At 43.6% G+C, this 13,648-nt stretch overlaps 1 protein-coding gene across 1 annotated transcript; it reads right to left on the reverse strand.

The window, feature by feature from the left end:
* Positions 1-3,918: 3,918 nt before the first annotated feature.
* Positions 3,919-8,068, reverse strand: LOC139390030 (uncharacterized). Its single transcript, XM_071137141.1, has 4 exons — positions 7,981-8,068; positions 5,978-6,047; positions 5,645-5,852; positions 3,919-5,483 (listed from the first exon to the last, which is right to left on the reverse strand). The coding sequence occupies exons 3-4, from the start codon at positions 5,801-5,803 to the stop codon at positions 4,974-4,976; spliced, it is 669 nt and encodes a 222-aa protein (XP_070993242.1). The 5' UTR covers positions 5,804-5,852; positions 5,978-6,047; positions 7,981-8,068; the 3' UTR covers positions 3,919-4,973.
* Between the last annotated feature and the right edge of the window lie 5,580 nt (positions 8,069-13,648).

A 13,648-nucleotide genomic window follows, 5' to 3' on the forward strand; every position in this document is an offset into this window, starting at 1 on the left:
TGTGCAAAACTGATAGAGACATACCCCAAGCGACTTACAGCTGTAATCGCAGCAAAAGGTGGCGCTACAAAGTATTAACTTAAGGGGGCTGAATAATTTTGCACGCCCAATTTTTCAGTTTTTGATTTGTTAAAAAAGTTTGAAATATCCAATAAATGTCGTTCCACTTCATGATTGTGTCCCACTTGTTGTTGATTCTTCACAAAAAAAATACAGTTTTATATCTTTATGTTTGAAGCCTGAAATGTGGCAAAAGGTCGCAAAGTTCAAGGGGGCCGAATACTTTCGCAAGGCACTGTAGGTAATTGCATGTTGTGCTGTGCGGTGACTGTGTTATTGCCACACCGCAGTCATGAAGGCAGTCAAATTCCACATTAGTCACGGTAATTAGGCTTCTCCAAGCTCTGATGCTGCTAATGGTCATTATTAGCCTACCAAACTTGCTAACTGCCTGGTACTTAGTACTCTTGTCTGTCTAATCACGCTAACATCAATGCAAAGGTAATGGCAAATCTAATCAAACAATGAGATCCCATGAGCTCGTGTTGGGCAACATTGCTATAGGCTAAGCAATTACACGAGAGAACAAAAACCCGTTGAGACACAGGCCAAGAAAGCAGCAGTAGTCAATACATTACACAATTTACAATACAAAAACCACAACATGTCAGTAAGCGCAAATCCGGCCTCCAGAAAACATTTACCCTCTTCCTCTACAGAGTTTTGGCCCAGAGTTTTAAACTCGCTAAGGGGCACTATTAAACTCGGCAAAAAAAGAAACATCCTCACACTGTCAACTGCGTTTATTTTCGGCAAACTTAACATACGTAAATGTTTCTATGAACATAAGATTAAACAACTGAGACATAAACTGAACAAGTTTCACAGACGTGACTAACAGAATTGGAATAATGTGTCCCTGAACAAAGGGGGAGGTCAAAATCAAATCAAAAGTAACAGTCAGTATCTGGTGTGGCCACCAGCTACATTAAGTACTGCAGTGCATCTCTACCTCAGGGACTGCACCAGATTTGACAGTTCTTGCTGTGAGATGTTACCACACTCTTCCACCAAGGCACCTGCAAGTTCCCAGACATTTCTGGGGGGAATGGCCCTAGCCCTCACCCTCCGATCCATCAGGTTCTAGACGTGCTCAATGCGATTGAGATTCGGGCTCTTTGCTGGCCATGGCAGAACACTGACGTTCCTGTCTTGCTGGAAATCACGCTCAGAATGAGCAGTATGGCTGGTGGCATTGTCATGCTGGATGGTCATGTCAGGATGAGCCTGTAGGAAGGGTACCACATGAGGGAGGAGGGTGTCTTCCCTGTAACGCACAGCGTTGAGATTTCCTGCAATGACAACAAGCTCAGTCTGATGACCATGACATACGCTCCACCTCCAAATCGAACCCGCTCCAGAGTACAGGTCTCGGTGTAACGCTCATTCCTTCGACGATAAATGCGAATCCGACCATCACCTCTGGTGAGACAAAACCGCGACTCGTCAGTGAAGAGCACTTTTTTTCCAGTCCTGTCTGGTCCAGTGACGATGGGTTTGTGCCCATAGGCAACATTGTTGCCAGTGATGTCTGGTGAGGACCTGCCTTACAACAGGCCTACAAGCCCTCAGTCCAGCCTTTCTCAGCCTATTGCGGACAGTCTGAGCACTGATGATGAGATTGTGTGTTCCTGGTGTAACTCGGGCAGTTGTTGTTGCCATCGTGTACCTTTCCAGCAGGTGTGATGTTCGGATGTACCGATCCTGTGCAGGTGTTGTTACATGTGGTCTGCCACTGCGAAGACGATCAGCTGTCCGTCCTGTCTCCCTGTAGTGCTGTCTTAAGCTTCTCACAGTATTGCAATTTATTACCCTGGTCACATCTGCAGTCCGTTCCACAGGTGCATGTTCATTAATTGTTTATGGTTCATTGAACAAGCATGGGAAACGGTGTTTAAACCCTTTCCAATGAAGATCTTTGAAGTTATTTGGATTTTTACGAATTATCTTTGAAAGACAGGGTCCTGAAAAAGGGACGTTTCTTTTTTTGCTGAGTTTACATCTAGGTGAAGGGTATTTTGCAGACTGTTCCATGCAGTGGTGGTCGGTGACGTTTAAGAGGAGGGAGGACGATCATTTTTTTAAATGAGCGTGGCCTTAGTCTTCCAGCATACTGTAATAGAAATATAATTCATATCCATTCACCAAGCTCAATGTAACATCGATAGCTTTAGGCTTGCCATAACATGGACTTGGTCTTTCTGTATATCAACCTACCTGGGCGGCAGGGTAGCCTAGTGGTAAGAGCGTTGGACTAGTAACTGGAAGGTTTCAAGTTCAAATCCCTGAGCTGACATGGTACAAATCTGTCGTTCTGCCCCTGAACAGGCAGTTAACCCACTGTTCCTAGGCCGTCATTGAAAATAAGAATTTTCCTAGCTATAATATATATGTTTTTAAGGTTTACAACGTAGAGAAATTTGAGGGATCATGGTGACAGACAGTGACACGTTCAATACTGCCTTGCACACTCTTGCCTGCATCTCGCTGATCTAGGGTGTAATCATTAGTGCAACAAAAGCAAACAAGTTATGTTTATCCCAGTTTCGGTCTGTTTGCCGTTCACAGTTCACTTTCATGGCAGCCACCAACAAACAGCATGATCATTTTGCTCGTTGTATAATTCCTTCTTGCCTCTACGCACTCTCCTCCTCTCACCTTTTCCCTTTGCTTGTGGACTTGTTTGCACAACCCATCATCTGCCTGTGACCAGGTGAAAAAACCTTTGAATCATAACCGCTAAATGCTACACACAGCCTACATCATTGTCACCGTATTAGCTAATGCCATAGTCAAACTAGCTACCAGAAATATCTCAGTTAACCCGCTACAATCATAAAGTACAGTGTACAATAAGCAAGCAGTTTAGCAGTTACACCAGCGGGCCCCGGTGGCAATAAATTAATAAAACCAAAAGCTTACCTTGGCTTGGAAGCGCTCCCGTGTTGGATAGCCATAGCTAGAGCTGGCTAAGTGAAAGTGAACGTGACATTTTTTAAATATTTCTCTCTCTCGCGTCTCCATTTTTAAAGAAATTAATTTGTTCCAAACTGTTCAACTATTGTCTTTCTCTCTCTTTGAATCAACTACTCACCACATTTTACACCACATTTTATGCACTGCAGTGCTAGCCAGCTGTAGCTTATGCTTTCAGTACTAGATTAATGTCAGTTCATGCTGCAAGATCTCTGATAGGTTGGAGATAGTCCTCCGGAAGTTCTCATAATTACTGTATAAGACTATGGAAGGGGGTAAGAACCATGCGTCTTCTAAGTTTTGTATTGAAGTCAACCAAACTAATTGTCCTTCGGCTACACCATGGTGCTAACCTACAAGGTGCTGTTGAGGCTACTGTAAACCTTCATTGCAAAACATTTTAATCAATTATTTGGTGATGTGAATATATTTAGTATAGTTTTATCTAAAAAAGTGCAACATTTAAAAAAAGTTATCAATTTCAATTTTTATGAAATTCATTGAGGAGGATGGTCCTCCCTTTCCTCCTCTGAGGAGCCTCCACTGGTTCCATGCCTCCGGTGCACAATAGGAAAAGGTGGTCTTGCTTAGCTCAGTAACTGCCCTATGTATGAGAAAGTGGGATCCATCCGGAACCATCCACTCTGTAATAAGGTTTATTTGACATTGATTTAGGTCTACATTACAGTACATCTATAGTGATCTAGCTAAGATAATTGATTTAACTGTATTTTTGCAGAAGCTACCAAACAAAAACAAATACAGCAGTATTATTTCCCTTTTTATTTTTGGCCATTGTTGAGTAAATAAAAATCCATTTGATACAGTACTTAAAATAATTATCACAGTATGTGAATGTTAGATCTGTGTCATAACTTTTAATATTTTTTTGTTGGCATTTTATCACCCATACAAAGGTAATAAGTTCACTGATTTAATACACTCAAATATAAATATGTAAGATAAAAATTAAAAAATGACTAACTTTTGTTAGCAACAATTGATACTGGACATGTTATTGAAACAAATAAGATGAGAAATACAGGGGTAAAAAATATAATTTTCAGTTTAACACATTCATTTAAGAGTAATGAATTCATGGCAGTAGCAAAGGAAAGGGAAATTCATGAAAATTATAGACATTTCACTGATCATAAAGTGAAGTGATCCAGATAAATGAAATTTCAGGTCAGCTGGGTCTCAATTGGGACTTACAGTAAATTAAGCCCTGTCGTCATCTTCCTTTGGTTTCAGCACAGAAGTAACAGTCGGTTTATGGTGCAACAGAGAGAGGTTGTGTATTACCTGAATAGGAAGTGTAAAGTAACAAAGATTGCAATATTTTGTACACAGCTGTTTTCTCCTTGGCTTTTTCATTGTAGAATATTCAACTGAGAAAATGTATTTGACACAAATTAGTTTATAAAGTGTATATATAAATATAATGAGCTATATATTCAGTCAAGGCAGAGAAACATTGGCATGTAAAAGAAGATTATGAAAGCAGTTATACATATTCTATTCTAGCTTTTGCTTTATAAATGCATTATTTTAGGCCTCAAGCATCATCGTGTAACTGACATTTGTAATACACAACGAAGCCATAATATACATGATCAATAATGAAAATCTCATGTGACTTTTCTTTATGAAGGACAGAAACAGAATACATTGACATTATGTAGTTGACGTGTTTATAGCTGACTGTGGTACAGTATGTGTAGACCATTTAGGATGTTGTCCTATAGTCTTCAGTGTATGGTTCCAACACAAACACATTCTCCACACCAGTGTCAAATCAAGGCAGAGGAAACAGGCTGATAAACACAGAGAGACACGTGAAGACAACCAACAATCCAGCCAAGCTGTCCAAAGTGGAGACTAATGGCAACATCTGTGTTGGAACCAATTCTCCATCCGGCATTCCCTCTATCTAGTTACTTACTCTGGCACATGCTGGGAGCCGATTGGTCATGCTCCTGACCTTGTGCCAATCGAGAGCTGAGCTGGGGCCCTGGAGCAGCAGCGGCGGTAGCATTAACCTGTGTGGCGGCTGTCACGGTCGCCATGGCAGCGGTGGCTGACGCAAGAGCTGCTGGGTAGAAGTGAACATCAACGGCGACGGTGGTGAGGCCTAGGGAGACGCAGTGGGAGAGGAGGAGGGGGGCGTTACCGTGGGAGATGCTGACGCTGTGGTGGATGGGCGTGGCACAGGGCTCAGTGGTCTGGAGTGTCAGGGAGGAGCGCAGGCTTTCCTCACGCACAGGAGGAGGGGAGGGAGACAGGGAGCGGAAAGGTGAAGGAGTGAGAGAGGGGGGCTCAGGGAGAAAGTCCTGGCCCTGACATTGTCCGTATACTCCTCCACCCCCCCAGTCCTCCACACACTGCAGCTGGATGCTGGGGTGAGACAGGCTGCAGTCTTTCTCTTCATCCAGGAAGGGGTCAACCTGAGGTGGAAAGGATCCAGACAGCTGCTACTCCCGAATTTGTAATATCTTGGCATGGCAATGTGTGGGAAATGTTGGACATGATTTTACATACACACACACACACACGTGAGAACACATGCATACACACGCACACACCACACACACACATATATACTGACCTGTGTGTCTTTGATTGCCTCAGGGTAGGTCTCTGCTATGACTGAGTGTTCTGGAGAGGACGGGGGGCGAGGCTGTGTCTCCTGAGTCTCATCAAAGGCAGGGTCTATCATCACAGTGACTGGGCTGGGGGCAGGGGGCCTGGTACGTGTATCTGACATGTCGGGGCTTTGTTCAATCACAGCCACCAAATCATCATCCTCAAACGCCCTTCCAGAACCGAGGATACATATATTGTACATTAGCTATTAGGGGAAGTGCATTCCTATTTTCATAGAGATAACCTCAACAACAAGAAGAACAACAAACATAATAATAGTGCCAACAACAATCACCTGTTCTCATAAGTCCTCCCAGTGGCCAGACGTTCAGCATGTCTGAAGGGGACTCCCAGGTTCCTGGGAACTGTGGAAGACAAGGCTAATGGGATTCAATAAGATAAATTAATATACTAAACAAAGATATAAACGCAACATGCAACAATTTCCACAACTTTACTGAGTTACAGTTAAATGTAACCAAACCATCAAACAGGCAAAGCGTCAATACAGGACTAATCGTACTACACCGGCTCCCCCGCTCGTCGGATGTGGCAGGGCTTGCAAACTATTACAGACTACAAAGGAAAGCACAGCAGAGAGTTTCCTAGAGACACGAACCTACCAGACAAGCTAAATTACTTCCATGCTCGCTTCGAGGCAAGTAACACTGAAACATGCATGAGAGCATCAGCTGTTCCGGACGACTGTGGGATCACGCTCTCTGCAGCCGATGGGAGTAAGACCTTTCGACGGGTCAACATTCACAAGGCCGCAGGGCCGAGACGGATTACCAGGACGTGTACTCCGATCATGCGCTGACCAACTGGCAAGTGTCTTCACTGACATTTTCATCCTCTCCCTGTCTGGGTCTGTAATACCAACATGTTTCAAGCAGACCACCATAGTCCCTGTGCCCAAGAACACTAAGGTAACCTCCTAAATGACTACCGACCCGTAGCAGGCATGTCTGTAGCCATGAAGTGCTTTGAAAGGCTTGTCATGGCTCACATCAATACCATCATCCCAGAAACACTAGGCCCACTCAATTTGCATACCGCCCCAGCAGATCCACAAATGGTGCAATCTCTATTGCACTTTACACTGCCCTTTCCCTCCTGGACAAAAGGAACACCTGTGTGAGAATGATATTCATTGACTACAGCTCAGCATTCAACACCATAGTGCCCTCAAAGCTCATCACTAAGCTAAGGACCCTGAGACTAAACACCTTCCTCTGCAAATGGATCCTGGACTTCCTGACGGGCCGCCCCCCAGGTGGTAAGGGTAGGTAACAACACATCGGCCACGCTGATACTCAACACAGGGGCCACCCAGGGGTGCGTGCTCAGTCCCCTCCTGTACTCCCTGTTCACTCATGACTGCAGAGCCAGGCACGACTCCAACACCATCATTAAGTTTGCCGATGACACAACAGTGTTAGGCCTGATCACCAACAACGACGAGACAGCCTATAGGGAGGAGGTCAGAGACCTGGTCGTGTGGTGCCAGGACAACAACCTCTCCCTCAACGTGATCAAGACAAAGGAGATGATTGTGGACTACAGGAAAAGGAGGACCGAGCACACCCCCATTCTCATCGACAGTGCTGTAGTGGAGCAGGTTGAGAGCTTCAAGTTCCTTGGTGTCCACATCACCAACAAACTAACATGGTCCAAGCACACCAAGACAGTCGTGAAGAGGGCACGATAAAACTTATTCCCCCTCAGGAGACTGAAAAGATTTGGCATGGGTCCTCAGATCCTCTAAAGGTTCTACAGCTGCACTATCGAGAGCACTGGTTGCATTACTGCTTGGTATTGCAACTGCTTGGCCTCCGACCGCAAGGCACTACAGAGGGTACATTACTGGGGCCAAGCTTCCTGCCATCCAGGAACTCTATACAGGGTGGTGTCAGAGGAAGGCCCAAAAAATTGTCAAAGACTCCAGCCACCTTAGTCATAGATTGTTCTCTCTGCTACTGCATGGAAAGCTGTACCGGAGTGCCAAGTCTAGGTCCAAGAGGCTTCTAAACAGCTTCTACCCACAAGCCATAAGACTACTGAATATCTAATTAAATGGCTACCCAGACTATTTGCATTGCCCCCCTCTTTACACTGCTGCTACTCTCTGTTATTATCTATGTATAGTCACTTTAATAACTCTACCTACATGTCTTAACTCTACCTACATATTACCTCAATTACCTTGACTAACCATGAGGGCATTGACCCACCCACTTGGGAGCCAGGCTCACCCTAAGGGAGCCAGGCCCAGCCCAATCAGAATGAGTTTTTCACCTTAAAAGGGCTTTATTACAGACAGAAATACTCCTCAGTTTCGTCAGCTGTCCAGGTGGCTGGTCTCAGACAATCCCGCAGGTGAAGAAGTTGGATGTGGAGGTCCTGGTTACATGTGATCTGCGGTTGTGAGGCCGATTGGGCGTACTGCCAAATTCTCTAAAATGACGTTGGAGGCGGCTTATGGTAGAGAAATGAACATTAATTCTCTGACAACAGCTCTAGTAGACATTCCTGCAGTCAGCATCCCAATTGAACCTGTGTAATGATCATGCTGTTTAATCAGCTTCTTGATATGCTACACCTGTCAGGTGGATGCATTATCTTGGAAAAGGAGAAATGCTCACTAACATGGATGTAAACAATGTAAACAAATTTGCACACAACATTTGAGAGAAATAAGCTTTTTGTGAGTATGGAAAATTTCGGAGATCTTTTATTTCAGCTCATGAAACATTGGAACAACAGTTTGCATGTTGCGTTTAAAGTTTTGCTCAGTATACTTCCCCTTTTCTAACTCCATGCCCAGGGTTCAAATCACTGTCAGAATCTTGCAATTTCTGGTTGTTAAGATTTTTTATGATTGCAGGGGTGCTCACATTTAATAGGCGGTGCCCTGGTTTTTTACAAGTGTCCTGCCCATGAGTAATTTTAACCATGAAAACAGTATGATAAAAGATAGGCATTAGGGTTGAGATCCAGCAGAGATTGAGCTGGTCAGTCCACTGACCTCTAATAGCGGGGGCAGGCTCTTTCTTCTGGACCAGGGAGTAGAAGGCCATGGTGATGAAGATGAAGGCCAGAGACACGCCCACTCCCACCACGATGGGGATGTCATGTTTCTCCAGCACTGGGAGCCATGGAGGAGGAGGCTTTACTCTGGGGGAGAGAGGGAGTGAGACAGAGAGCAAGAGAAAGATTGTTCCATTGTTGTCACTCTTAATGGTGATCATAATTATGTCCAAATGCAGCATTTAGTCAAAGTACCTCCAAATACAATAGGTAAAAGACAGACTTTGGATATTAGGACGTTCCGTTGTGATGTACATTTCTCTTTCAACATCATCCAATCAAAAGAATTAGGAGTAAAACAAACTCATGGCCTTGTTGTGTAAAAACGTTAGTCATTACAGCCAACAGAATAATACACACACATGTATGTCGCAACTGTGCAAATATTTAAGCAAGATCAAAGGTTCTATTCAGTCTGTATTACTGAAGAGTTACAGATTCCGCAACAGAAATGTAAAGGTCATTTCCGATTGAGCCTAGATATGCAGCATGTACCGTGAATGCAGTCTCTGCTAAAGCAGGAAAATTGCCTGTAAATTTCAGTCACGCCGTAAAGCTGAAGTCCCGCGATGCAAATTGAATATATCCCCAAGTGTGATAGCAGCTGTGGTGGTTGCAGAGTTTTATCTGGAGTCTTGTCAGCAGTTTAAGCCTGTGAGCCCCATATATAAAGTGGTAAATGATCTCGTAGATCCTGATACAACCCCTCAGATTCACAGAAAGCTATCTCTTGATTAAGCCTTACTGTTGCATTCCCCCTATTCACCATTGTCCACATAGCACATAATCACTCAAAACATTGAGTATTACTGTGCATGCATACTGTAAGCAGATACCAGTGGTATAAAGTACTTAAGTAAAAATACTGGAAAGTACTACTTAAGTCGTTTTTGGGGTGTATCTGTAATTTACTAATTATATTTTTGACTACTTTTTCTTTTTCTTCACTACATTCCTAAATAAAATTCTGTACTTTTTACTCCATACATTTTTCCTAACACCCAAAAGTACTCATTACATTTTTAATGGTTAGCAGGACAGATAAATTGTCTAATTCATCCCTACTCTCTCTGATTTGGCGGACTCACTTAAACACATGCTTTGACTGTAAATGATGATACATTTTAGCAACTACATTACTTTTGATACTTAAGTATATTAAAACCAAATACTTTTATTCAGTATTATTTTACTGGGTGACTTTCCCTTTTCTATTAAGGTATCTTTACTTGTACTCAAGTATGGCAATGGGGTACTTTTTCCATCACTGGCAGATACAGTAAACACTATCTATGCTGTAAGTAGATAACTGGGATGATTTCAAAATAAAGGTCAACTCCGTCTCCCACCTCATGCCACTGTACCGCATGGTGCCCTACCTGGGGTCCTCACTGGTCCTGATGGGGGACTGAGAAGTGTTCCTCTTCAGCCACTCTGTGGGCTCTGTGTCATTGTGCCTGGTTGGTTTGGCTGGATGAACTGGCTTAGCGGGCTGACTCATGTTCTGCTGCAGGAGGTCTGGTGTGGAGGTCCATGGGGCACTAGGGCCTTTGGGGTCAGGGGTGGGGGGTATGGTGCTCATGTCAGGAGAATGTGTGATTGAGACTGAAGGCTGGGTCAGGAGATGTGTAGGCTGGGTTCGTTGAGGTTTAGGCTGGTTTTGTGTAAGTTCAGGCTGGGTTCGTTGAGGTTTAGGCTGGGTTTGTGTAAGTTCAGGCTGGGTTTGTGTAGGTTCATGTTGGGCTTCTGTAGGTTCAGGCTGAGTTTGTGTAGGTTCAGACTGGGTATGTGTAGGTTCAGGCTGGGTTTGTGTAGGTTGAGGTTGGGTTTGTGTAGGTTCAGGTTGGGTTTGTGTAGGTTCAGGTTGGGCTTGTGTAGGTTCAGGTTGGGTTTGTGTAGGTTCAGGTTGGGCTTGTGTAGGTTCAGGTTGGGTTTGTGTAGGTTCAGGTTGGGCTTGTGTAGGTTCAGGTTGGGCTTGTGTAGGTTCAGGCTGGGTTTGTGTAGGTTTAGGCTGGGTTTGTGTAGGTTCAGGCTGAGTTTCTGTAGTTTCAGGCTGAGTTTGTTTTGGTAGAGAATGGGTTTGTGTAGGTTTAGGCTGGGTTTGTGTAGGTTGGGGTTGGGTTTGTGTAGGTTCAGGTTGGGCTTGTGTAGGTTCAGGCTGGGTTTGTGTAGGTTCGAGCTGGGTTTGTGTCGGTTCAGGCTGAGTTTGTGTAGTTTCAGGCTTAGTTTGTGTAGGTTCAGGCTGGGTTTGTGTAGTTTCAGGCTGAGTTTGTGTAGGTTCAGGCAGGGTTTGTGTAGGTTCAGGCTGAGTTTGTGTAGGTTCAGGCTGAGTTTGTGTAGGTTCAGGCAGGGTTTGTGTAGGTTCAGGCTGAGTTTGTGTAGGTTCAGGCAGGGTTTGTGTAGGTTCAGGCTGATTTTGTGTAGGTTCAGGCTGATTTTGTGTAGGTTCAGGCTGATTTTGTGTAGGTTCAGGCTGAGTTTGTGTAGGTTCAGGCTGAGTTTGTGTAGGTTCAGGCTGAGTTTGTGTAGGTTCAGGCTGGATTTGTGTGACTGAAAACAGGGTGACAGGGCTAGGATGCTGTATGTGTGAATATGAAGGATAACTTTGCGTTACAGGATGGTGAGTTTGAGTGATTGAGTCAGAAGGATGCAGGGTTTGCATGAGTAGAGACTGAGTCACAGGTTCTCTGGGCTGGGTAAGACAATCAGGACTCTGGGTAGAGGGGTTTGAAAGGTGAGCGGGAGAGTCTGGAGAAGGTTGCGGGCGTGGGACCAGAGACTGGGTAATACTGGTGATGGGCTTTAGTGGCTTAATTGGTTGGTCAGTGACTTGATGCTGGATATGCATGACTGATGGCTGGTTGTGGATGCTTTGGGATACGGACTGTGTTAATTGAGATTGGCTATGTGGGACTAAAACCTGCCGTTGTGTCACTGGGGGTGGATTATGTGCTAATGTTGGCTGGGTATGTATTATTGGAAGCTGGGTAAGTGAGGCGATTCTATGAGTTACTGAAGGCTGGCTTAGTAGGTCTAAGGGTTGATATAGAGGTGGATGTGGGGGTTGTTGCCCTGGAAGCTGGATCTGTGTGATTGTGGGCTGGGTTGGTTTGACCGAGGCCTGGTCCGGTAGTACCAGCAATCCTGTCTGTCCTCCGCTGAGACCTGCTAGTCCTAAAGCTGTCTTCTTGAGAGACGAGAGCAGTCGTAAAGTGTCAGGGGTAGACACGTGGGTGATGTCGTTGCTCAAGTCTTTTTGAGATGCTAGGAATGAAACTAGAAAAGAATGAAAAGAGTGGTGTCAAACAAAACAATGCATGCTAGTCAAAAAAACAAGAATACCACTGCTTCCTGTGGGTTTCAAGGCACAATAGTCAATCACTTTATCATATTTGTCAGTGGTATATTCTCTAAGTACAAAACTCTAAACAGATAACACTTGTAATGTCCCAAACCTTAACTGTTAAATGAACCATTTAGAATGAATGCCTAAACAATGTGGGGTGCAGCTGCAGCAGGAGGAGAAAACCCAGGGTGTCCAAAACACCTCGAAACGTTTGGAGCAACTTCCAAATTTGCCGTTTGGAGAAACGTTGACAAACGTCAGAATCTGAAGTCAAATTAGTCAAACCGTGAGATCTTGTGGATCAGTTTAGTTTAGTTTATTAATTTGACCATTTAAAAAAAAACAAGCACACAAAACTTAAAAGCCATACATGCACATGAATAAAATCATCGAGGATAACACACAATAAAGTCTGGGACTTATTTCCATTGTGGTCCTCTTCAGACAAGATGGCTAGACAAGATCCAACACAGTATGGGGTATTGTAAAGCAGTTGGCTACTGTAAAAATATAATACAGTGCTGTATGCAATTTATGCCTCATGCAACATTGTACAAGACCACCTTTTCTTCATGACTTGTCAACTTATACAGTATCGCCGGTCTCTCTGCTTGAGATTCATCAGCTTACAATATATCAATGAAATTCAGATAATGAGGGAAGATATTGTTTTTATAAACCGGGTGGTTCAATCCCTGAATGCTGATTGTCTATAAGCAATGGTACAATAGGGCATATACTGTACCACAGGTATAACAAAACATGTCTTGTTGGTAACCAGTTTATAATAGCAATAAGGCACCTCCGGGTTTGTGGTATATGGCCAATATACGACGGCTAAGGGTTGTATCCTGGCAATCTGGTTGCTTCGTGCCTAAGAACAGCTCTTAGCCGTGGTATATTGTCTATATTGCTTAAATATAGTCAGAAGTTTACATACACTAAGGATGGAGTCATTAAAACTAGTTTTTCAATCACTCCACAGATTTCTTGTAAACAAACTATAGTTTTGGCAAGTCGGTTAGGACATCTACTTTGTGCATGACACAAGTCATTTTCCCAACAATTGTTTACAGACAGATTATTTCAGTTATAATTCACACAAGCCATTTTGATGATCTGTTTTGATTTTTGTGCTTAGTGTTGTGACAATGTACCACATAATTGTGAAAATTGCACCAAAGCCCACATGAAAAATACTATACTGTATACTATGGTAGGAATACTATTGTATTCATTGTAGTGTTCTGTCTGGTGCAGACACAGAGACAGAAAACAACTACCCACAAATCATAGTGGGAAATCAGGCTGCCTAAGTATGGTTCTTAATCAGAGACAACGATTGTCAGCTGCCTCTGATTGGGAACCATACCAGGCCAAAAGCAGAAATACAAAACATAGAACAAAAACATAGAATGCCACCCCAACTCACACCTTGACCAAACTAAAATAGAGACATAAAAAAGGAACTAAGGTCAGAACGTGACAGATTAACAATATATATATATATATATATACAGTGCCTTGCGA

The sequence above is a fragment of the Oncorhynchus clarkii genome, chromosome 30 (genome assembly GCF_045791955.1).
Source record: "Oncorhynchus clarkii lewisi isolate Uvic-CL-2024 chromosome 30, UVic_Ocla_1.0, whole genome shotgun sequence".
Lineage (NCBI taxonomy): Eukaryota > Metazoa > Chordata > Actinopteri > Salmoniformes > Salmonidae > Oncorhynchus > Oncorhynchus clarkii.

Coding starts and splice junctions, on each gene's coding strand:
- LOC139390030 (XM_071137141.1), bottom strand. CDS start 5,803: ATGTCAGATACACGTACCAGGCCCCCTGCCCCCAGCCCAGTCACTGTG. Junction 5,484..5,644: donor AGGCAATCAAAGACACACAG/GTCAGTATATAT, acceptor TTTCCACCTCAG/GTTGACCCCTTCCTGGATGA.